The 24,012-nt window shown below is 39.3% G+C and overlaps 1 protein-coding gene across 1 annotated transcript; it reads right to left on the bottom strand.

The window, feature by feature from the left end:
- Positions 1-2,470: 2,470 nt before the first annotated feature.
- Positions 2,471-14,715, bottom strand: LOC128643240 (uncharacterized). The gene is made up of 2 exons (XM_053696226.1): positions 14,644-14,715; positions 2,471-3,863 (listed from the first exon to the last, which is right to left on the bottom strand). The coding sequence occupies exon 2, from the start codon at positions 3,857-3,859 to the stop codon at positions 2,684-2,686; it is 1,176 nt and encodes a 391-aa protein (XP_053552201.1). The 5' UTR covers positions 3,860-3,863; positions 14,644-14,715; the 3' UTR covers positions 2,471-2,683.
- Positions 14,716-24,012: the final 9,297 nt, after the last annotated feature.

Here is a 24,012-nt window from a genome sequence, read left to right as displayed (position 1 = left end):
GCTTCCAAGTGCTCTTGGTTTGCTCAGGCTTAGAGGAGGACTGCTGACGTTGGGACTTTTCAGAACGAAAGGAATGAAAATTAGATCCTTGTCCCTTAGATTTCTTCTTTTTATCCTGCGGTAGGAAGGCACCCTTGCCCTCTGTAACCGTAGAGATAATGGAGTCCAGGCCTGGACCAAATAAAATATTTCCCTTAAAGGGGAGGGAAAGTAGTCTAGACTTAGAAGTCATGTCCGCAGAGAAACCAGAGCTCTTAGCATTCAGGCAAATAATCTGCATGTTTGCATCACAGATAAAAAAATTAGAAATTCTCAATGCTTTAATTCTTTCTTGGATAACATCAAGGGGACCCTTTACCTCGATCAAATCCGCTAAGGAGTTGCACCAGTAGGCCGCAGCTCCAGCAACCAAGGCAACAGCCGCTGCCGGTTAAAATAAGTATCCTGTATGCTGAAACATTTTTTTGAGAAAAGATTCCATCTCCTTATCCATCGGCTGTCTAAATGACGAGCTATCCTCAAGAGGGATAGAAGTACGCTTAGCTAACGTGGAGATAGCGCCATCCACCTTAGGGACGGGACCCCACAACTCCAGCTGAGAGTCCGGGATCGAGAATAATTTTTTAAAGTCAAACGAAGGGGAAAAGGAAGATCCAATTCTACCCTACTCGTTCTTATTAATGTTCGCCATTTTTACAGGTACAGGAAAAGGTAGCGGCACTACACTGTCCTTGTACACTCTGTCTAATTTAGGGATCAAAGGTTCATCAGGCAACTTGGCCTCTGGAACCTCCTTTAGAAGAAAACGTAAGTGTTCAATTTTAAATCTAAAGGTTGGCTCCTCCGCAGCCGGAGGCCTAGAGGTAGCAGACTCCAATCCAGAAAGTTCACCCTCTGAAGACTCAGAGTGTGACCCATCCTTGGATACTTGAAAGGCAAACACATCTAATAAATCACTGGATGTCCCCTGGACTAGAGAGCTATGTTTAACCTTTCATGTGCGCTTGGCAGGGCTAGGTAAAGCACTAAGAGCCTCAGACACCGTCGTCTTTAACTGCAAAGTAAAGTCTGATGGTAAAAGGCTCCCTCCAGATAGAGAATCAGGTGTGCTACGGGAAGCTGCATGTGATGATGGAGATGACTGATGGGTATGCACCTCACGGGACGGCGCGTCCTCAGAGGTGGACGGCTCAGTAGCACTAAAGGGGTTATCCTTCTTAGACATAATAATCTTGTTGATGCATATGGAATATAGTTGAGAGGGCGGGCATACCAAGGCCTCCTCACAATATAGACAGGTATTACTATTAGGAATAGATGAAGCACCCTCAAGCATATCAGAATCCTCCATAATTTGCCCTAACAACAGTAGGACACAGAATAAATTATCTTTTTATTTCTCACAAAACAGCACCTTTATACTCCCAATGACTGGGGTACTCACCACCTCCTAGACCCAGGCAAACAGAGAAACAAACGTCTTCTCCGACAGCTAGCTCGGTCAGGCTCAACAGGCAGGACCGCCCCTGCTATGAGAAAAAGCATGCCAAGCTATAAGCTGCGCAGCGTTCAAAGTGAAAGTAAAAACATGTATATTCCGTTACCGCATAACAACAGTCTATGAACCTAAAAAATCTCACACATAAAGCAGCATACAATAAAAGTATCACATTTGATTAATCCCCACTGTTCAATAACTACACTCAGGAGATATTAACCCATGATTCTATTAATATAAAAGGAGCCACACTGTGACCCTGTCTTCAGCAGTTTCAACATATGTAAAAATTGAAACAATCTTACCAGAATCCGTGCTGTGGAACAGAAACACAGCCTCTCAAGTGTGACAGTCTTGTAGCATCGCTCTTGACATGGACTTGAGTGAAAAAAAAAGTATCACATTTGATTAATCCCCACTGTTCAATAACTACACTCAGGAGATATTAACCCATGATTCTATTAATATAAAAGGAGCCACACTGTAACCCTGTCTTCAGCATTTTCAACATATGTAAAAATTGAAACAATCTTACCAGAATCCGTGCTGTGGAACAGAAACACAGCCTCTCAAGTGTGACAGTCTTGTAGCATCGCTCTTGACATGGACTTGAGTGAAGAAAAAGCAGACAGTGAAACTCGTCAACACTGGTTGCTTAAGGAGCTGTTAGCAGGCAGTCTGGATGGGTTCGCAGGAAGACTCTCCCTGCATCTCCAGACTCTAACTTTTGTCAATGCTCTCACTGAGAGGCTGACAAGACTACTTAAAACTCCAGTCGCATATTGAAGGGCATATACCCCTCCTGTGGAACAACTCTGAAAATCTTCTGACACTTCTCTGCCATCCTCCTGTGACGAAAGGCAAATTACTGAGGGACAGGTGAAGTGGGAGAGGTATTTAAGCCTTTGGCTGGGGTTTCTTTGCCTCATCCTGGTGGCCAGGTTCAGTATTTCCCAACAGTAAGGAATGAAGCCGTGGACTTTCCTTATATTAAGAAGGAAATGGTATGTTCTGTCTAAATCACAACTGTCCCCCTTTAAATGTGGGGATTACCTACTCTTTGTAGACAGATAAACTTAACAGTAATTTACAATATGTATTATGTAATTTATCTTTTAATAAAAAATATACATTATATTGTTGCTCTTGACAAAAGCAATTATATTGGGCCAAGGAATGTTGTCGTTAATTGAACAACAATATGAACAAGACCAGGACAAAAATTGGTAGCAAAAGAAGAAGAAAACACATTGACTCCACAAGGAAAAGGATGACTAACATACAGAGATACAAAAAGTGACATTGTCCTTCAAGAGCACGCATGCAGTTGATGAAACAAATTGGATAACGTAAGCAAGGTGGAAATGGAAGCATGCGTGTTTGGAAGCGCTGATGAAATCTGAATTCCAATGCCCCACACAATCCTGGTCTTCTGATTGGTTCAGAAGTTGGGATGTAAACCTGGTGATGGCAAACATTACTGTCTTTATCCATCATTTGCTCTTGCAGTTTACGAATTTCCCATTTAAGTATTGGAGTCTTCTGACGACATATTGGACACTTCACACGTCCAATGTCAGCCTGACCTGCTTTGTCCATGATAGTTTTAATGCAGTTGTCACAGAAAGTATGTCTACAGTTTAGTAAAGACTGCTTGTGATGTCCTGCATCATAATGCTCAGTACATATGGGACATTCCTTCTCAATGATGTCATTCTCTTCTAGAAGATGAACAAATGACTCCAATACAGGTTCCTCAACCCTTCCCTCATGACTATTCACTCCCATTTTTTCCTTAAATTCCACCAGATACCTGAAGGTCCGAGAGGAACTACTCTCAATTTCATGAGAGTTCTGTTCTCCAGGTCTAGCATCATCTTCTGCTTTCAGCTGGATATGAGAGAGCCTGTCTACTTGATCAGCAATTGGCAGTGGCACTGGGTGCAATTCAACATTTATAGTAGCAATTTTTTCACCATCTTGCCTCAACGCTAATTCTTTCAGCAAATATTTTGTTTCTACTCTTGTAGGGTCCAAGCACGGACAAGAAATCTGGGGCTGATCTATCTCAGTCTTTAGTGCATCCAGATAGAGAGACTCCACAAGTAGACTTCCATTAACAAAATCCTTTTCTGTTCTTCCTTCAGTATTAAGGTGCTGTTGAGCAATTCCATTATTTTCTGTGTATTGACTATCACAATATGTAGTCATTTTAGTTTGTAAAGACTCTACACTCTGCTCTTCTGCCTGTTCCTGCAGTGGGACAGACTCAGCATGTTTGTTACAGTGTCTAGTAGATTCAGGTAGTCCTGGGGTATTAAGGTCTCCGACATCATGTGCAGCCTCCAGTGGCTGATCCATTTCTCTGAAAGAAACAAAGATGTTGAAAACAGTGGTCTTATTTTACTATGAAAAACAACATCTTTAACCCTTTCCCGCTGTTAGGATGTTTCATGCTGTCCTAACTGCACGGGGCTTTAGCGCCGTTAGTACGGCATGGAACGTCCTAGCCGTTGTGCTGTCCTGAAGCCATAGCGACTTGCTAAATGGGATCGCAGTCAGGAGGGGGTGTCTAGCATCATAGGCACTCCCCCCTGACTCGATACCATAATTGAAATCACACGATCATATGAACTATCGCATAGACAAATTAGTCCCGGCGGGAAAGGATTTAAAAAAAACAAAAACATCCCTACACTTTCAATGGAAAACTCACCTATTGTATGAATATAACCCTAGCAAAGGTGTCATAGTCATGGAAGTCCGTCCCAGAGCAGCAATACACTACTGGGAGCTAGCTGAACAAGAGACCAATCACCATCTAACATATTGATGCTCCTGAATCTACCTAGGTATGCTTTGCAACAAGATAAACAATAAAGTAAATAGAAAAGTCTATTAAACCCAAATTTTTCTTTCATGGTTCAGATAGAGTATGTGATTTTAAATAACTTTCTAATTGTTTTTACTATCCAATAGATTGATGATTGGTGGCTGTACATATAAGCCCCTTCTCATTGGCTAGAGTGTATTAAATTGTTTACAAATAGATTCTTCATATTTATTTTGTCATTTGAAATATCTGCTTTTGCCTGTTTTATCCAAACCTATACTGAAAATGTCAATACTTATGTATTGGCTATAGAAAAGCTATGTAAACATAGCCAGCTGAATACATTACACTCCCAGTGGGAGGTGGGAGAGATAAGTAAATGTTCATATTTAATTGTTATCTTAAAGTATTGGGTTCTAGTATACAGACAGAAATAGTGATAAGATAAAGAGGACTGATATCCTTCCACGCTCCGCCCATTTAATAGGTTTAAAAGAGCAAAACTAGATATTTTGTATACAAAAATAAACCTAAAAACAGAATTTATGTTTACCTGATAAATTACTTTCTCCAACGGTGTGTCCGGTCCACGGCGTCATCCTTACTTGTGGGATATTCTCTTCCCCAACAGGAAATGGCAAAGAGCCCAGCAAAGCTGGTCACATGATCCCTCCTAGGCTCCGCCTACCCCAGTCATTCGACCGACGTTAAGGAGGAATATTTGCATAGGAGAAACCATATGTTACCGTGGTGACTGTAGTTAAAGAAAATAAATTATCAGACCTGATTAAAAAAACCAGGGCGGGCCGTGGACCGGACACACCGTTGGAGAAAGTAATTTATCAGGTAAACATAAATTCTGTTTTCTCCAACATAGGTGTGTCCGGTCCACGGCGTCATCCTTACTTGTGGGAACCAATACCAAAGCTTTAGGACACGGATGAAGGGAGGGAGCAAATCAGGTCACCTAAATGGAAGGCACCACGGCTTGCAAAACCTTTCTCCCAAAAATAGCCTCAGAAGAAGCAAAAGTATCAAATTTGTAAAATTTAGAAAAAGTGTGCAGTGAAGACCAAGTCGCTGCCTTACATATCTGATCAACAGAAGCCTCGTTCTTGAAGGCCCATGTGGAAGCCACAGCCCTAGTGGAGTGAGCTGTGATTCTTTCAGGAGGCTGCCGTCCGGCAGTCTCATAAGCCAATCGGATAATGCTTTTAATCCAGAAGGAGAGAGAGGTAGAAGTTGCTTTTTGACCTCTCCGTTTACCAGAATAAACAACAAACAAAGACAAAGTTTGTCTGAAATCCTTAGTAGCTGCTAAGTAAAATTTGAGAGCACGAACTACATCCAAGTTGTGCAACAAACGTTCCTTCTTTGAAACTGGATTAGGACACAAAGAAGGCACAACTATCTCCTGGTTAATGTTTTTGTTAGAAACAACTTTTGGAAGAAAACCAGGTTTAGTACGCAAAACCACCTTATCTGCATGGAACACCAGATAAGGAGAAGAACACTGCAGAGCAGATAATTCTGAAACTCTTCTAGCAGAAGAAATTGCAACCAAAAACAAAACTTTCCAAGATAATAACTTAATATCAACGGAATGTAAGGGTTCAAACGGAACCCCCTGAAGAACTGAAAGAACTAGGTTGAGACTCCAAGGAGGAGTCAAAATTTTGTAAACAGGCTTGATTCTAACCAGAGCCTGAACAAAGGCTAGAACATCTGGCACAGCTGCCAGCTTTTTGTGAAGTAACACAGACAAGGCAGAAATCTGTCCCATCAAGGAACTTGCAGATAATCCTTTTTCCAATCCTTCTCGAAGGAAGGATAGACTCTTAGGAATCTTAACCTTGTCCCAAGGGAATCCTGCAGATTCACACCAACAGATATACCAAATTATGTGGTAATTTTTCTGGTTACAGGCTTTCAGGCCTGAACAAGAGTATTAATAACAGAATCTGAGAACCCTCGCTTTGATAAGATCAAGCGTTCAATCTCCAAGCAGTCAGCTGGAGTGGGTCGAACGGACCTAGAACAAGAAGGTCTCTCAAAGGTAGCTTCCATGGTGGAGCCGATGACATATTCACCAGATCTGCATACCAAGTCCTGCGTGGCCACGCAGGAGCTATCAAAATAACCGACGCCCTCTCCTGATTGATCCTGGCTACCAGCCTGGGGATGAGAGGAAACGGCGGGAACACATAAGCTAGTTTGAAGGTCCAAGGTGCTACTAGTGCATCCACTAGAGCCGCCTTGGGATCCCTGGATCTGTACCCGTAGTAAGGAACTCTGAAGTTCTGACGAGAGGCCATCAGATCCATGTCTGGAATGCCCCACAGGTGAGTGACTTGGGCAAAGATTTCCGGATGGAGTTCCCACTCCCCCGGATGCAATGTCTGACGACTCAGAAAATCCGCTTCCCAATTTTCCACTCCTGGGATGTGGATAGCAGACAGGTGGCAGGAGTGAGACTCCGCCCATAGAATGATTTTGGTCACTTCTTCCATCGCTAGGGAACTCCTTGTTCCCCCCTGATGGTTGATGTATGAACTTGGCCCTCGCTAGCTGAGGCCAAGCTTTGAGAGCATTGAATATCGCTCTCAGTTCCAGAATATTTATCGGTAGAAGAGATTCTACCCGAGACCAAAGACCCTGAGCTTTCAGGGATCCCCAGACCGCGCCCCAGCCCATCAGACTGGCGTCGGTCGTGACAATGACCCACTCTGGTCTGCGGAAGGTCATCCCTTGTGACAGGTTGTCCAGGGACAGCCACCAACGGAATGAGTCTCTGGTTCTCTGATTTGCTTGTATCTTCGGAGACAAGTCTGAATAGTCCCCATTCCACTGACTGAGCATGAACAGTTGTAATGGTCTTAGATGAATGCGCACAAAAGGAACTATGTCCATTGCCGCTACCATCAAACCTATCACTTCCATGCACTGCGCTATGGAAGGAAGAGGAACGGAATGAAGTATCCGACAAGAGTCTAGAAGTTTTGTTTTTCTGGCTTCTGTCAGAAAAATCCTCATTTCTAAGGAGTCTATTATAGTTCCCAAGAAGGGAACCCTCGTTGACGGAGATAGAGAACTCTTTTCCACGTTCACTTTCCATCCGTGAGATCTGAGAAAGGCCAGGACAATGTCCGTGTGAGCCTTTACTTGAGGAAGGGACGACGCTCGAATCAGAATGTCGTCCAAGTAAGGTACTACAGCAATGCCCCTTGGTCTTAGCACCGCCAGAAGGGACCCTAGTACCTATGAGAAAATCCTAGGAGCAGTGGCTAATCCGAAAGAAAATGCCACGAACTGGAAATGCTTGTCCAGGAATGCAAACCTTAGGAACCGATGATGTTCCTTGTGGATAGGAATATGTAGATACGCATCCTTGAAATCCACCTTGGTCATGAATTGACCTTCCTGGATGGAAGGAAGAAGTGTTCGAATGGTTTCCATCTTGAACGATGGAACCTTGAGAAACTTGTTCAAGATCTTGAGATCTAAGATTGGTCTGAACGTTCCCTCTTTTTTGGGAACTATGAACAGATTGGAGTAGAACCCCATCCCTTGTTCTCCTAATGGAACAGGATGAATCACTCCCATTTTTAGCAGGTCTTCTACCCAATGTAAGAATGCCTGTCTTCTTATGTGGTCTGAAGACAACTGAGACCTGTGGAACCTCCCCCTTGGAGGAAGCCCCTTGAACTCCAGAGAATAACCTTGGGAGACTATTTCTAGCGCCCAAGGATCCAGAACATCTCTTTCCCAAGCCTGAGCGAAGAGAGAGAGTCTGCCCCCCACCAGATCCGGTCCCGGATCGGGGGCCCGCATTTCATGCTGTCTTGGTAGCAGTGGCAGGTTTCCTGGCCTGCTTTCCTTTGCTCCAGCCTTGCATAGGTCTCCAGGCTGGATTGGCTTGAGAAGTATTACCTTCCTGCTTAGAGGACGTAGCCCTTGGGGCTGATCCGTTTCTGCGAAAGGGACGAAACTTAGGTTTATTTTTGGTCTTGAAAAGACCTATCCTGAGGAAGGGCGTGGCCCTTGCCCCCAGTGATATCAGAGATAATCTCTTTCAAGTCAGGGCCAAAGAGTGTTTTCCCCTTGAAAGGAATGTCAAGCAATTTGTTCTTGGAAGACGCATCCGCTGCCCAAGATTTTAACCAAAGCGCTCTGCGCCACAATAGCAAACCCAGAATTTTTTCGCCGCTAACCTAGCCAATTGCAAGGTGGCGTCTAGGGTGAAAGAATTAGCCAATTTAAGAGCACGAATTCTGTCCATAATCTCCTCATAAGAAGAAGAATTACTAATAATCGCCTTTCCTAGCTCATCAAACTAGAAACACGCGGCTGCAGTGACAGGGACAATGCATGCAATTGGTTGTAGAAGGGAACCTTGCTGAACAAACATCTTTAGCAGACCTTCTAATTTTTTATCCATAGGATCTTGGAAAGCACAACTATCTTCTATGGGTATAGTGGCGCGCTTGTGTAGAGTAGAAACCGCCCCCTCGACCTTGGGGACTGTCTGCCATCAGTCCTTTCTGGGGTCGACTATAGGAAAACAATTTTATAAATATGGGGGGAGGTACTAAAGGTATACCGGGCCTGTCCCATTCTTTACTAACAATGTACGCCACCCGCTTGGATATAGGAAAAGCTTCGGGGGGCCCCGGGGCCTCTAAGAACTTTTCCATTTTACATAGTGGTTCTGGAATGACCAGATAATCACAATCATCCAAATTGGATAACACCTCCTTAAGCAGAGCGCGGAGATGTTCCAACTTAAATTTAAAAGTAATCACATCAGGTTCAGCTTGTTGAGAAATGTTTCCTGAATCTGAAATTTCTCCCTCAGACAAAACCTCTAAAACAGAGCAGTCGCGCTTTCGCTGATAAGTGGGCATATTGGCTAAAATGTTTTTGATAGAATTATCCATTACAGCCGTTAAATGTTGCATAGTAAGGAGTATTGGCACACTAGATGTACTAGGGGCCTCCTGTATGGGCAAGACTGGTGTAGACGAAGGAGGGGATGATGCAGTACCATGCTTACTCCCCTCACTTGAGGAATCATCTTGGGCATCATTTTTACTAAATTTTTTTATGACATAAAATACATATAGTTAAATGAGAAGGAACCTTGGTTTCCCCACAGTCAGAACACAATCTATCTGGTAGTTCAGACATGTTAAACAGGCATAAACTTGATAACAAAGCACAAAAAACGTTTTAAAATAAAACCGTTACTGTCACTTTAAATTTTAAACTAAACACACTTTATTATTGCAATTGCGAAAAAGTATGAAGGAATTGTTCAAAATTCACCAAAATTTCACCACAGTGTCTTAAAGCCTTAAAAGTATTGCACACCAAATTTGGAAGCTTTAACCCTTAAAATAACGGAACCGGAGCCGTTTTTATATTTAACCCCTTTACAGTCCCTGGAATCTGCTTTGCTGAGACCCAACCAAGCCCAAAGGGGAATACGATACCAAATGATGCCTTCAGAAAGACTTTTCTATGTATCAGAGCTCCACACACATGCAGCTGCATGCCATGCTGTCCTCAAAAACAAGTGCGCCATACCGGCGCGAAAATGAGGCTCTGACTATGATTAGGGAAAGCCCCTAAAGAATAAAGTGTCTAAAACAGTGCCTGCCGATATAATCATATCAAAATACCCAGAATAAATGATTCCTCAAGGCTAAATATGTGTTAATAATGAATCGATTTAGCCCAGAAAAAGTCTACAGTCTTAATAAGCCCTTGTGAAGCCCTTATTTACTATCTTAATAAACATGGCTTACCGGATCCCATAGGGAAAATGACAGCTTCCAGCATTACATCGTCTTGTTAGAATGTGTCATACCTCAAGCAGTAAGAGACTGCACACTGTTCCCCCAACTGAAGTTAATTGCTCTCAACAGTCCTGTGTGGAACAGCCATGGATTTTAGTTACGGTGCTAAAATCATTTTCCTCATACAAACAGAAATCTTCATCTCTTTTCTGTTTCTGAGTAAATAGTACATACCAGCACTATTTTAAAATAACAAACTCTTGATTGAATAATAAAAACTACAGTTAAACACTAAAAAACTCTAAGCCATCTCCGTGGAGATGTTGCCTGTACAACGGCAAAGAGAATGACTGGGGTAGGCGGAGCCTAGGAGGGATCATGTGACCAGCTTTGCTGGGCTCTTTGCCATTTCCTGTTGGGGAAGAGAATATCCCACAAGTAAGGATGACGCCGTGGACCGGACACACCTATGTTGGAGAAAAAACAATTTCTCATTCATTTTATACTGGTATAACAAGCGGTTGGAAAAACATTATGGGGAAACAGATTTCATGAAAAATTGCAATACCGTGCAGGATACAGCACATTCAGTGCAGCAAAGGCTGCTGTGTTTTAAGTTACTATTCGTCCTCTACAAATATAATGCAGCCCTTTATCAGTTATATGATATAAACTTAAATGGACAGTGTAGTCAAAATTAAACTTTCATGATTCTGATAGAGCATGCAATTTAAAACAACTTTCCAATTTACTTTTATCATTAAATTTGCTTTGTTCTATGGGTTCTCTTTGTTGAAAGCTAAACCAAGGTAGGCTCATATGCTAATTTCTAAGCCCTTGAAGGCAGCCTCTTATCTCAGTGCTAGGAAAAAGCTAGACAGTGCTAGTTCATGTGTGCCATATAGATATCATTGTGCTCACTCCTGTGGATTTTCCTATGAGTTAGCATTGACTGGCTAGAATCAAGTCTGTCAAAAGAACTGAAATAAGGGGGCAGTCTGCAGAGGTTTAGGTACAAGGTAATCACAGAGGTAAAAAGTGTATTTATATACTAGTGTTGGTTTTGCAAAACTAGGGAATGGGAATATAGGGATCATCTATATTTTTAAGCAATAAAAATTCTGGAGTAGACTGTCCCTGTAGCCCCTGCTATTCATATATTGACCTCAGAACTAATTATTAGGTCCAGTTTATTTACACTGATTTTACTGTACAGCTTAAATATTGGACTGTCCCGTTAAAAACTGGACACTTGGCAACCCTAGTTGTATTTTTCTTACTTTTATGTTTTTAGTAGAATTCTAGTAACGCTGCACATGCTACGGGAGCTGGAGAAAATCGGGGCAGTGCCAGCTAAAGTATTAGACCATCATTTTTAACTGCAGTGATTAAATGACCCCTTACAACTAATTGCTGATTTTGGTGGTTTAGTGATTGTATCATTGATTAAATTGCCTGTATGTTGACACTATATTTTATATAGCGTGTAGTGATGATAACTGGTGACGTGTACAATTAACCTATTGTGCTCCAAAACCAATGAGATTTGTGTTTATGTCTCTTTAATGAATTTGAAAGTGACAAACCTCCCAACTGTCCCTATTTGAGAGGGACAGTCCCTAATTTTGAGCTCTGCCCGACTGTCACTCTGAGACATCTATATGCCTTGATTTGTAGAATTTCACTTAGCCCCACCCACAGACCAAACAGACACACCCACTGACCGCACCTACTATATGCCCTGATTTGTAGAATTTCACTTAGCCCCACCCACAGACCAAACAGACACACCCACTGACCGCACCTACTATATGCCCTGATTTGTAGAATTTCACTTAGCCCCACCCACAGACCAAACAGACACACCCACTGACCGCACCTACTATCCCCATGACACCCCCTGACACACCCATGCACACAAAACAGGCCCCCTCTCAACCTCCTGAGTTACTAATACCTAGCTACAAATGTTGGGAGGTATAGTAAAAGGGCATTATCATTAGAGTAGGCGTGTGTGTTAGGCTAACCGCATGCGCACTTGCAGTAATATGAAATCCTAAAAAACAAGCATCAATGTGAGAGGCTGCTGCTAGATAAACACATAGGGCCTGGGCGCATTGCCTATGGTCTGCATCACACGCTTGCTTGTCATTATTGGCCGGGAGCCAGTGGGCGATAAAAACAAGAATAAAAATGTGAGTTTATGTTTATCCATAGTTTTGCAGAATGTAATTAAACATTGTCTTTAACCCCTTATATACCTTGTCATGCACATCGCAGCCTGCAGGCGTATTATGATCCCTTAGCAGCGAAAGGGTTAAAGGGCCACTCAATACAGTAGAATTGCACAATCAACAATTGCATAACTAAAAGACAATGCAGTAGCACTTTTTTTCTGACAAATTTCAAAATTGACTTCAATTTGATAGCTCGCTGTATCATGTGATAGATGTGAGCCAATCACAGACTCATATATGTATATATAAACGTTTGCACATGCTCAGTAGGAGCCGGGCCTCACAAACTGTGCATATAAAAATACTGTGCACAATTTGATAAAAGAAGTAAAATTGAAAGTCTCTTAAAACTGCTGCTCTATCTGAATCATGAAAGTTTATTTGGACCTCAGTGCCCCTTTAACATGCTATTAAGCTGCTATAGTAAATTTACCATCATAATTTATCTGCACTTAAAAGGGACAGTGCACTTTAAGCGAATGTAAATTTTGATGCTAAAGTGCCCAGTTTTTAAAAATTTGATTAAAAACAGGGGCACTTTAATTCATCAAAATTTACATTTCACTCCTGTTGTGAAAAAAACCTTACCTTTTAAACTTGACAGCCGACCCAGCTTCCCTCACTCGTTGCAAAGCCTCTTCCTGGGTCTAAAATGAGGAATCCGGCTTCCTCCAATCACAGCGTTGAATCAGACACTGATTCCCCCAGGGGGGAAGCCGTGATTGGAGGATGACCTATCCATCATTTCACACGTCAGAAATGGCTTGCGACGACCGGAGGAAGCTGGATCTGCTGTCAAGTTTAAAAAGTAAGGGTTTTTTTCACAACAGGAGGGAAATGTAAATTTTGATGAATTAAAGTGCCTCTGTTTTTAATCAAATTTTTAAAAACTCGAAACTTTAGCATCAAAATTTACATTCACTTTAATTTTCTTTTTTGTTTAAAAATATAGATAATGCCTTTAATACCCATTATCTAGCTTTGCACACCTAACATTGTTATATTAATATACTTCATAACCTCTGCCTGTTTCTAAGCCCCTGCAGGCCGCCTCTTATCTCAGTGCATTTTATTAGCTCTTCACAACCAGACCGTGCTAGTTTATGTGTGCCATATAGATAACATTGCGCTCACTCCAGTGGAGTTATGCAGGAACCAGCACTAATTGGCTAAATGCAAGTTTGTAAAAAGCACTGAGATAAGGGGCAGTCTGCAAAGGCTTAGATACAAGGACATTTACAGAGGTAAAAAGTATTTTAAAGGGACATGAAACCCAAAATTGTTCTTTCACGATTCAGATAGAGAATACAATTTTAAACAACTTTCCAATTTACTTCTATCATTTAATTTGCTTCCTTCTCTTCCTTTGCTGAAAGGTTTATCTAGAAAAGCTCAGGAGCAGCAAATAACCTAGGTTCTAGCTGCTGATTGGTGGCTGCATATATATATACCGATTGTCATTGGCTCACCCATGTGTTTAGTTAGAAACCAACAGTGCATTGCTTCTCCTTCAACAAATGATACCAAGAGAATTAAGCAAATTTGATAAAAGAAGTAAACAGGAGAGTTTTTTTCAAATTGTATGTTCTACCTAAATCATGAAAGAAAAAAACTTTGAGTTTCATGTCCCTTTAATATAAGTGTTGATTATGAAAAACGGGGGGGGGGGGGGGGGGGGGTAGTAACGGGATTATCTATTTCCTAAAGGGACACTCAATTTAAATTACATTTTCATGATTCAGATACAGCATGTAATTTTAAACAACTTTCCAATTTACTTCCATTAAAAAAAAATGTGCAGTCTTTTTATATTTACAATTTTTGAGTCACCAGATTCTACTGAGCATGTGCAAGAATTCACAGACTATACGTATATGCATTTGTGATTGGCTGATTGCTATCACATGGTACAAGGGGATATACATAACTTTAAAATTTGTTATAAAAAATCTACTACTCATTTGAAGTTCAGACTAAGTGCTATTGCATTGTCTTGTTATCTTGCATTTGTTGATTATGCAAATCTAATGTGTTGACTGGTCCTTTAAGCAATAAACATTTTCAAGTAAACTAGACTTTATTTTTTTTACAACTGTAGCTGCAGGACTTCACACCCTGTTACAAGAGATTAGTCAGACGTATTATATTCCGAGCAGTAAGACAATGTGAGTCTGTAACCATAAACCATATAACAATACACAATAATACTATCTTAGTATTTGTATTTCTAAATAAATAGCTTATTAGACAAGACACATTTGTTCACAAACAGCTCACCTGATTAACGTAGACTCCCAAGGCTGTGTCCGATACTCACACGCACTCGTATAGGGAATATGCAATCCTAACTCGCTCTCGTAGTGTAAACAGACTGGTCAGTCCAGTTTTTTCCTTAACCAAACCAAGCCAAAACTAGTACTAGTCAAACAATTAGAAAAGTCCTTGAGGGCTGATAAAGTCAGGGATATATGAAAGGGTGTTCCTGGCTGCTGTATTCTGCCAATTATTTATTAAAGGGACATGAGAGCCAAAATAAAACTTTTATTATTCAGACAGAACCTGCCAAATTTAAAGGGACAGTGTAATGTAAAACTGGATTCCCTTTAAAGGGAGAGAAAACACATTGTACTTTCAAAATATTTTTGTTGTGTTGCTGTAGACAAGTCTAAACGTGTTTAAAATAAATTAGCATCCTTTCTACTGCATATTATTAATCAACAACCACCATTTGCCTTATTTGGAGTAGCCAATCTGAGCTTTAGTCATGAGATAACAAGGCTAGTAACTGTTATAAAGTTATTAGAAAATCTATTGTTTTGCAGTTATCTAATAGAGCCATTTAGGACAGATATGTAGTATGGTTAGCCTCGAGAAGCCAGCAGGTTGCATTTCAAGTTCTGTGAATTAGAAATTCCTCAATTTTCAGAGCTAAATTACATAAATAGGGGACAAAATAAATCATTAAGATATTTAGAAAAGTTGTTTAGTTACGCATATTTTATATAAAAATCTCAAGGTGCTTACTGGGCCTTAAATGTGTTTCCAATCACTTGTTATACCAGCTGAAGTATATAATATATATGGGAATTTGTTACTTTAGGTTTATTTTAGAATATAAACTAGCTGGTTTTGCTTGTTGAAACCAAAACCCATTTAAATGGGCTGAACCTGCAGGAGATTCATTATCCTTACCATATCACTCATTATATATATATATATATATATATATATATATACCCGCACACACACACACACTCAGCCACAAAGCATTGTTATCTCTATCTGTATACTTAGAGAAAACCAGTGAAAAGGAAAAAGTTCTTATCTCTACTGGTGGGGGGGGGGGGGGGGTGCTACTGGGAGTGTAAATTCTTCTCTAGGTTTTGTTTACAAAGTTTTTCTACAGCCAATAATTAAGTACTAAATATTTAAGAATATGTAGAGATACTACAGGCAAAATCAGTTATTTCAAATGATAAAATAAAGCTAAAGAAGCTACAGTATTTGTTCTCAATGTAAAGCACTTCAGCAGGTAAGAACTATAATTGGGAACACATTAAATAAGAGAACATTTAACAGTACACTGCCCTTTTAAGTGACTTTTACATTTGCTTTTACATTTGCAGTACGGGGAGCTAGCTGCTGATTGGTGGCTACACATATATGCTTCTTGTAATTGGCTCACCAGATGTGATCAACTAACTCCCAGTAGTGCATTGCTGCTCAGGAGTCAAGCGCATAATCCTTGATCACAATCTATCTGATATTGGTTCCCTATATTAAGGTTTCAATTGATATGCATAAGTAAAATTAAAGGGACAGTTTACTCAAAAAATTTCTCCCCTTTAATTTGTTCCCAATGATCCACTTTACCTGCTGGAGTGTATTAAATTGTTTACAAGTAGCTCCTTTACCCTTATATTGGCATTTGAAATAGTTGATTTAGCATGTGGTATCCCCACCTATTCTGAAAGTTTGTGGCCGCAGGTCCCAGCTATAGATAAGCTGTGTAAACACAGCCAGCAGAAGAAATTACACTCCCAGTGGGATATAGCAGAGATAAGGTAATAAAATATTGATTTTCCATTGTTCTCTCAAAGTATTGGTGATTGTTTTAAGGACAGATATAAGATAAAGAAGCAGGTATATGTACACAATGTGATAAAGTAATGAGATCTGATTATACCTACAGATATAAGATAAAGAAGCAGGTATATGTACACAATGTGATAAAGTAACGAGATCTGATTATACCTACAGATATAAGATAAAGAAGCAGGTATATGTACACAATGTGATAAAGTAATGAGATCTGATTATACCTACAGATATAAGATAAAGACGCAGGTATATGTACACAATGTGATAAAGTAATGAGATATGATTATACCTACAGATATAAGATAAAGAAGCATGTATATGTACACAATGTGATAAAGTAATGAGATCTGATTATACCTACAGATATAAGATAAAGACGCAGGTATATGTACACAGTGTGATACAGTAATGAGATCTGATTATACCTACAGATATAAGATAAAGACGCAGGTATATGTACACAATGTGATAAAGTAATGAGATATGATTATACCTACAGATATAAGATAAAGACGCAGGTATATGTACACAATGTGATAAAGTAATGAGATCTGATTATACCTACAGATATAAGATAAATAAGCAGGTATATGTACACAATGTGATACAGTAATGTGATCTGATTATACCTACAGATATAAGATAAAGAAGCAGGTATATGTACACAATGTGATAAAGTAATGAGATATGATTATACCTACAGATATAAGATAAAGACACATGTATATGTACACAATGTGATAAAATAATGAGATCTGATTATACCTACAGATATAAGATAAAGAAGCAGGTATATGTACACAATGTGATACAGTAATGTGATCTGATTATACCTACAGATATAAGATAAATAAGTAGGTATATGTGCACAATGTGATAAAGTACTGATATCTGATTATACCTACAGATATAAGATAAATAAGCAGGTATATTTACACAATGTAATAAAGTAATGAGATCTGATTATACCTACAGATATAAGATAAAGAAGCAGGTATATGTACACAATGTGATAAAGTAATGAGATCTGATTATACCTACAGACATAAGATAAAGAAGCAGGTATATGTACACATTGTGATAAAGTAATGAGATCTGATTATACCTACAGATATAAGATAAAGAAGCAGGTATATTTACACAATGTAATAAAGTAATGAGATCTGATTATACCTACAGATATAAGATAAAGAAGCAGGTATATGTACACAATGTGATAAAGTAATGAGATCTGATTATACCTACAGATATAAGATAAAGAAGCAGGTATATGTACACATTGTGATAAAGTAATGAGATCTGATTATACCTACAGATATAAGATAAAGAAGCAGGTATATGTACATAATGTGATACAGTAATGAGATCTGATTATACCTACAGATATAAGATAAAGAAGCAGGTATATGTACACATTGTGATAAAGTAATGAGATCTGATTATACCTACAGATATAAGATAAAGAAGCAGGTATATGTACACAATGTGATAAAGTAATGAGATCTGATTATACCTACAGATATAAGATAAAGAAGCAGGTATATGTACACATTGTGATAAAGTAATGAGATCTGATTATACCTACAGATATAAGATAAAGAAGCAGGTATATTTACACAATGTAATAAAGTAATGAGATCTGATTATACCTACAGATATAAGATAAAGAAGCAGGTATATGTACACATTGTGATAAAGTAATGAGATCTGATTATACCTACAGATATGAGATAAAGAAGCAGGTATATGTACACAATGTGATACAGTAATGAGATCTGATTATACCTACAGATATAAGATAAAGAAGCAGGTATATGTACACATTGTGATAAAGTAATGAGATGTGATTATACCTACAGATATAAGATAAAGACACATGTATATGTACACAATGTGATAAAGTAATGAGATCTGATTATACCTACAGATATAAGATAAAGACACATGTATATGTACACAATGTGATACAGTAATGTGATCTGATTATACCTACAGATATAAGATAAAGAAGCAGGTATATGTACACAATGTGATACAGTAATGTGATCTGATTATACCTACAGATATAAGATAAATAAGTAGGTATATGTGCACAATGTGATACAGTAATGAGATCTGATTATATCTACAAGCTCAACCTATTTTATTAGGCTGTGGCTTCAAAACACAAAATCAGAGCTTTAATATACAGAAATAAACCTTAAAAAGCTAATTTTCATACATTTTTTATTCTGCACTTGGTAAAAAAAGCAATTGTAAACACATTAAGGGAAAAACTATTTTACAGTATACTGTCCCTTTAACTAATTGTAATCCAAATCCATCTTGATAACTGGTAAACAATCTAAATGTAATTTGCATATTTAAATCTGTTAACATTGTTTGAGAAAACATTGTTGTTTTATTAGTTGGCGAGGTTTTCAATTGAATTTAATAAGAACAACTGGATTTTAACAGTTCTCCTACTGTAGAGAGCCCATGCAGTGCTGTGTATGTCAAAGCAGAGGAGCTATTTAAGGAGTATATCGATGACCCAACACATGGAGGCTAAGAGACCGGTCCCCGCCATACCTGTGGCAGACTTGTGACTAACTCCTTTACTGGGAGTGATTATGCCACTGCCTAATATTCCAATCTACCCTTTGTCTCTCTGAGGGGAAAATGGGCCTCAATGAAGAATCTGGAACATCTCAATTCTTCACCCTCCTCCTGGGAGGCAAAGATAAGACTGACGTACCAGAGAGATGGGAGGGATTAAGTACTTAATCTTTGCCTCCTTGTAGTGGTTAGGAGGCGAATCCTAATGAGCAATGGATTGTGGACTCTCACCTCCTTTATGAAAGAAATACACCTATTGCAAAAGCTCCTTTTAGTAGATATAAATGATTGTTTTAAACAACGAATATGTAATGGTTGGATAAATGATTAAGTTAATATATTTGGTTCTACCATCTGTCCAGCTGAGTATTCAGATGCCTTATACATATTTTCTACCATCTCCCAGTTCTCAACCAGAAGGATTAACATTTTTTGTTAATAATGTTTGAGTTTACTTGAGTATTGTCACTGAGGTAGCTTTTCTCATGCCATATGTAGGGCAATCAGAAAATAATTTAATTTTCAGTATAGCCCATGTTGCATTATTTACATAGGCTTTACTGCTCAGGCTTCCATGTCCATACAATTCATTATTTCCAAGATGCCATGCGGGACTGTAAGGCTTAGGGTGAGAAAGCGAAACTCATGGGTGGAGTCATAGCAGGGAGGAGTCACAGGTGTTCTATAACCAGGAATGTGCATGTTGTATTGGCAATGTACTGTCAAAAATACAGGGGCCATAAATAATTGCCACTGCTAAACACCTATTCATTAAATAATGAAGCATTATAATGAAAATTACACTTTTCTACAATGTAAAGTAGTGAGTGTACAGCCTGTATAGTGTAAATTTGCTGTTCCCTCAAAATAACTCAACACACAGCCAATAATATATAAACCGATGGCAGCAAAAGTGAGTACACCCCTAAGTGGAAATGTCCAAATTGGCCCAATTAGCCATTTTCCCTTCCCGGTGTCATGTGACTCGTTAGTGTTACATGGTCTCAGGTGTGAATGGGGAGCAGGTGTGTTAAATTTGGTGTTATCACTCTCACACTCTCTCATACTGGTCACTGGAAGTTCAACATGGCACCTCATGGCAAAGAACTCTCTGAGGATCTGAAAAAAGAATTGTTGCTTTATATAAAGATGGCTTAGGCTATAATAAGATTGCCAAGACCCTGAAACTGAGCTGCAGCACGGAGCTGCAGAGGTTAAAGGGGTGGGGGGTTCAGCCTGTCAGTGCTTAAACCATACGCCGCACACTGCATAATATTGGTCGGCATGGCTGTCGTCCCAGAAGGAAGCCTCTTCTAAAGATGATGCACAAGAAAGCCTGCAAACAGTTTGCTGAAGACAAGCAGACTAAGGATATGGATTGTTGGAACCATGTCCTGTGGTCCAATGAGACCAAAATAAACTTATTTGGTTCAGATGGTGTCAAGCGTGTGTGGCGGCAACCAGATGAGTACAAAGACAAGAGTGTCTTGCCTACAGTCAAGCATGGTGGTGGGAGTGTTGTGGTCTTGGCCTGCATGAGTGCTGCCGGCACTGGGGAGCAACAGTTCATTGAGGGAACCATGAATGCCAACATGTACTGTGAGATACTGAAGCAGAGCATGATTCCCTCCCTTCTGAGACTGGGTCACAGAGCAGTATTCCAACATGATAACGACCCCAAACACACCCCTAAGACGACCACTGCCTTGCTAAAGAAGGTGAGGGTAAAGGTGATGGACTGGCCAAACATGTCTCCAGACCTTAATCCTGTTGAGCATCTGTGGGGCATTCTCAAACAGAAGGTGGGGGGAGCGCAAAGTCTCTAACATCCATCAGCTCTGTAATGTCGTCATGGAGGAGTGAAAAAAGTGGCAACCTGTTAAGCTCTGGTGAACTCCATGCCCAAGAGTGTTAAGGCAGTGCTGGAAAATAATGGTGGCCACACTAAATATTGACACTTTGGGCCCAATTTGAACATTACCACTTAGGGGTGTATTCACTTTTGTTGCCAACGGTTTAGACATTAATGGCTGTGTGCTGAGTTACTTTGAGGGGACAGCAAATTTACACAGTTATACAGGCTGTGCACTCACTACTTTACATTGTAGCAAAGTGTCATTTCTTCAGTGTTGTCACATGAAAAGATATAATAAAATATTTACAAAAATGTGAGGGGTGTACTCAATTTTGTGAGATACTGTATATATAATTTTTTTTTACATTTTATAACTCGTCTAACCTTGTCTTTGTGGACCTTGTTTTGTGCACATCCACACACAGTCATGCTGGAACAGGAAAGCGCCTTCCCCAAACTGTTGCCACAAAGTTAGAACCACTCAATTGTCTAAAATGTGTTTGTATCCTCTGGTATTAAGATGACCTTTCACTGGACCTAAGGGGCCTAGCCCAAACCCTGAAAAGCAGCCTAAGGCCATTATCCCTCCTCCATACATAGAGTTCATTGTCAAACCAGATTTTTTCATCAGACTTCCAGATAGTGAAGTGTGATTCATTACTCCAAAGAACATGTTTTTACTGGGCCACAGCTCCACCCAACGCTTGGCATTACGCATGTTGATGTTAGGCTTGTGTACAGCTGCTCGGCCATGGAAACCCTTTTCTTAAAGTTCCTTACACTTACATTTGTGGCAAAGATGGTATCCTATGGCAGCGCCATGTCTGAAGTCACTAAGCCAAAATCTGTCTATGGTAATTTCAACTTCATGATTATGTACTGGATTGAATGCATAAGTTAGCAATGGGTGTGGCCTGCACTCAATAACTGATTGTGTGTATATATATATATATATATATATATATATATATATATATAATCACGAAATATGCATATAAACAGTGTCCTATGCATCTACAGTAAAAGCTACTCATCAGTTGCTGATATTTAGAATATTTCACTAGTTTTGTAGTTTTTTAATTAAATGCATTACTCCTGCTCTACCCTGCCAGACTCCCACGGGAACACTGTGTACGGGATTCCTTGTTAAAACAAGTGGGATCTCTGGCAGATAAACAATTACACTAATAGGGCCCAATCCTAGCACAGTCTAGAATTGCAGCCACAAGCAATAACACAGCAAATCTGTACACATTAGCAGCTGGTGCTTCACATCTCAATAGATTAATCCACAGGTGATAACTCAAGATATCTGGAGATCATAGAAAAATGAGTTACAAAGTCTGTAACAAAAAAAGAGTGCTTTACCCCTACAATGATATAGTAAAAATTCTCACTGAATAATGCAGGGACTATTTTTTAACCATTCATACTTTTATCTTTATTGGTTTAACTATTCAATCATACACGTTTAAAAACACTTAAAGGGACATGATACTCATATGCTAAATCACTTGAAACTGATGCAGTATAACTGTAAAAAGCTGACAGGAAAATATCACCTGAGCATCTCTATGTAAAAAAGAAAGATATTTTACCTCACAATCTCCTCAGCTCAGCAGAGTAAGTTCTGTGTAAAAAGTTATACTCAGCTGCTCCCAGCTGCAGGTAAAAATAAAAAAAAAATGAAGAAATGAACAGCAGCCAATCAGCATCAGCAGTGCTGAGGTCATGAACTCTTACTGTGATCTCATGAGATTTGACTTAACTCTCATGAGATTTCATAGTAAGCTTCCTTTACCTGATTGGTGAAATAATATGAGAGTTCACGAGGTTCATCCCCTAAGCTGTCCCAGGACAGACACACTAAAATGCTGCTTAGAAATCCTTTACAATGGGATGTGGCTACAGAGGAACTTTTGAGGTAAAATATCTTTCTTTTTTACATAGAGATGTTCAGGAGATATTTTCTAGTCAGCTTTTTACAGCTATGCTGCATCACTTTCAAGTGTTTAAACATTTGGGTATTATGGCCCTTTAAACTCTCTAGATATCAATATATAGCATAGATGTGTGAATAATACCTTTGAGAATCATGTATTTAGATTTGAAACATTGTAATTGGTTTATATAATATCAAGCAGTCAGATACAAACAATATCTTTTGTAGCCAGCTATTAATAAATTCAGAAATAATGCTGTAACAAGAGGACCTGTTAATATATGGGATGTCAGATTGCGAGATTAAAGCTATCTAGCTAATACTCTATCTGTAATTATAAAGTCCTTGCTTGCACAGTTAACTTAGCACAGCTGTTCAGTGTAATAGATTCTGTCTGCTTAAGCCCCTTCTATAGCGGGGGCTAGATTAATGTTTAACTGACTTGTTTCACTATCACAGCATAACGTCTTATCTCAGAATATAACACACGTTTACAAGCTATTGTCAAAAATTATTGTAATCAACAATTATCATAGGGAGAACGCGGTTAAAAAACAAGAGTATGAACTCTCTGAAGCCAGACCCCTGACACGCGTTTCGCTCACGCCTCTGATACATGATTCTCAGAGGTATTATTCACACACCTATGCTAAATATGAATATCTAGAGAGTTTAAGTGTTTTTAAATATGTATGATAGAATAGTTAAACCAATAAAGATAAAGTAAGAATGGTTAAAAAATAATTCCTGTATTACTCAAGGAGAATTTTTCCTATATAATTGTAGGGGTAAAGCACTCTTTTTTGTTACAGACTTTGTAATTTATTTTTCTATGATCTCCTTAGTGCTATATTGCCCCCCTAACAGGTGCTTGTTGATTAAAAAATATTTGGCACCTACAGGTACTTACCATTAGTACTACTTTACCTACTATCTTGTTACTATCTGGAGATCGTGTAAGGATTCAGCAGGTAAATAATGCATAATTCTACTGGAACAGCAAGAAAAAAGAGACAAGAGAAAGAATGGAAGAGGGAGGTGAATATGAGAAAGAGGAGAGGGAGGGGCAGATGAGAAAGAGGAGAGGGAGAGTTTGATGAGAGTGTGTTCAAGAGAGATGACAGTATGTAAGAGAGTGTTGAAATAACTA

This window comes from Bombina bombina, chromosome 12, assembly GCF_027579735.1.
Source record: "Bombina bombina isolate aBomBom1 chromosome 12, aBomBom1.pri, whole genome shotgun sequence".
Classification (NCBI taxonomy): domain Eukaryota; kingdom Metazoa; phylum Chordata; class Amphibia; order Anura; family Bombinatoridae; genus Bombina; species Bombina bombina.
Note: the sequence above shows the minus strand (reverse complement) of the source record. Positions and strands in the feature narration are given on the sequence as shown.

Bases quoted from the DNA above. Each gene is read 5' to 3' on its own strand.
- LOC128643240 (XM_053696226.1), bottom strand. From the start codon at position 3,859: ATGGATCAGCCACTGGAGGCTGCACATGATGTCGGAGACCTTAATACC.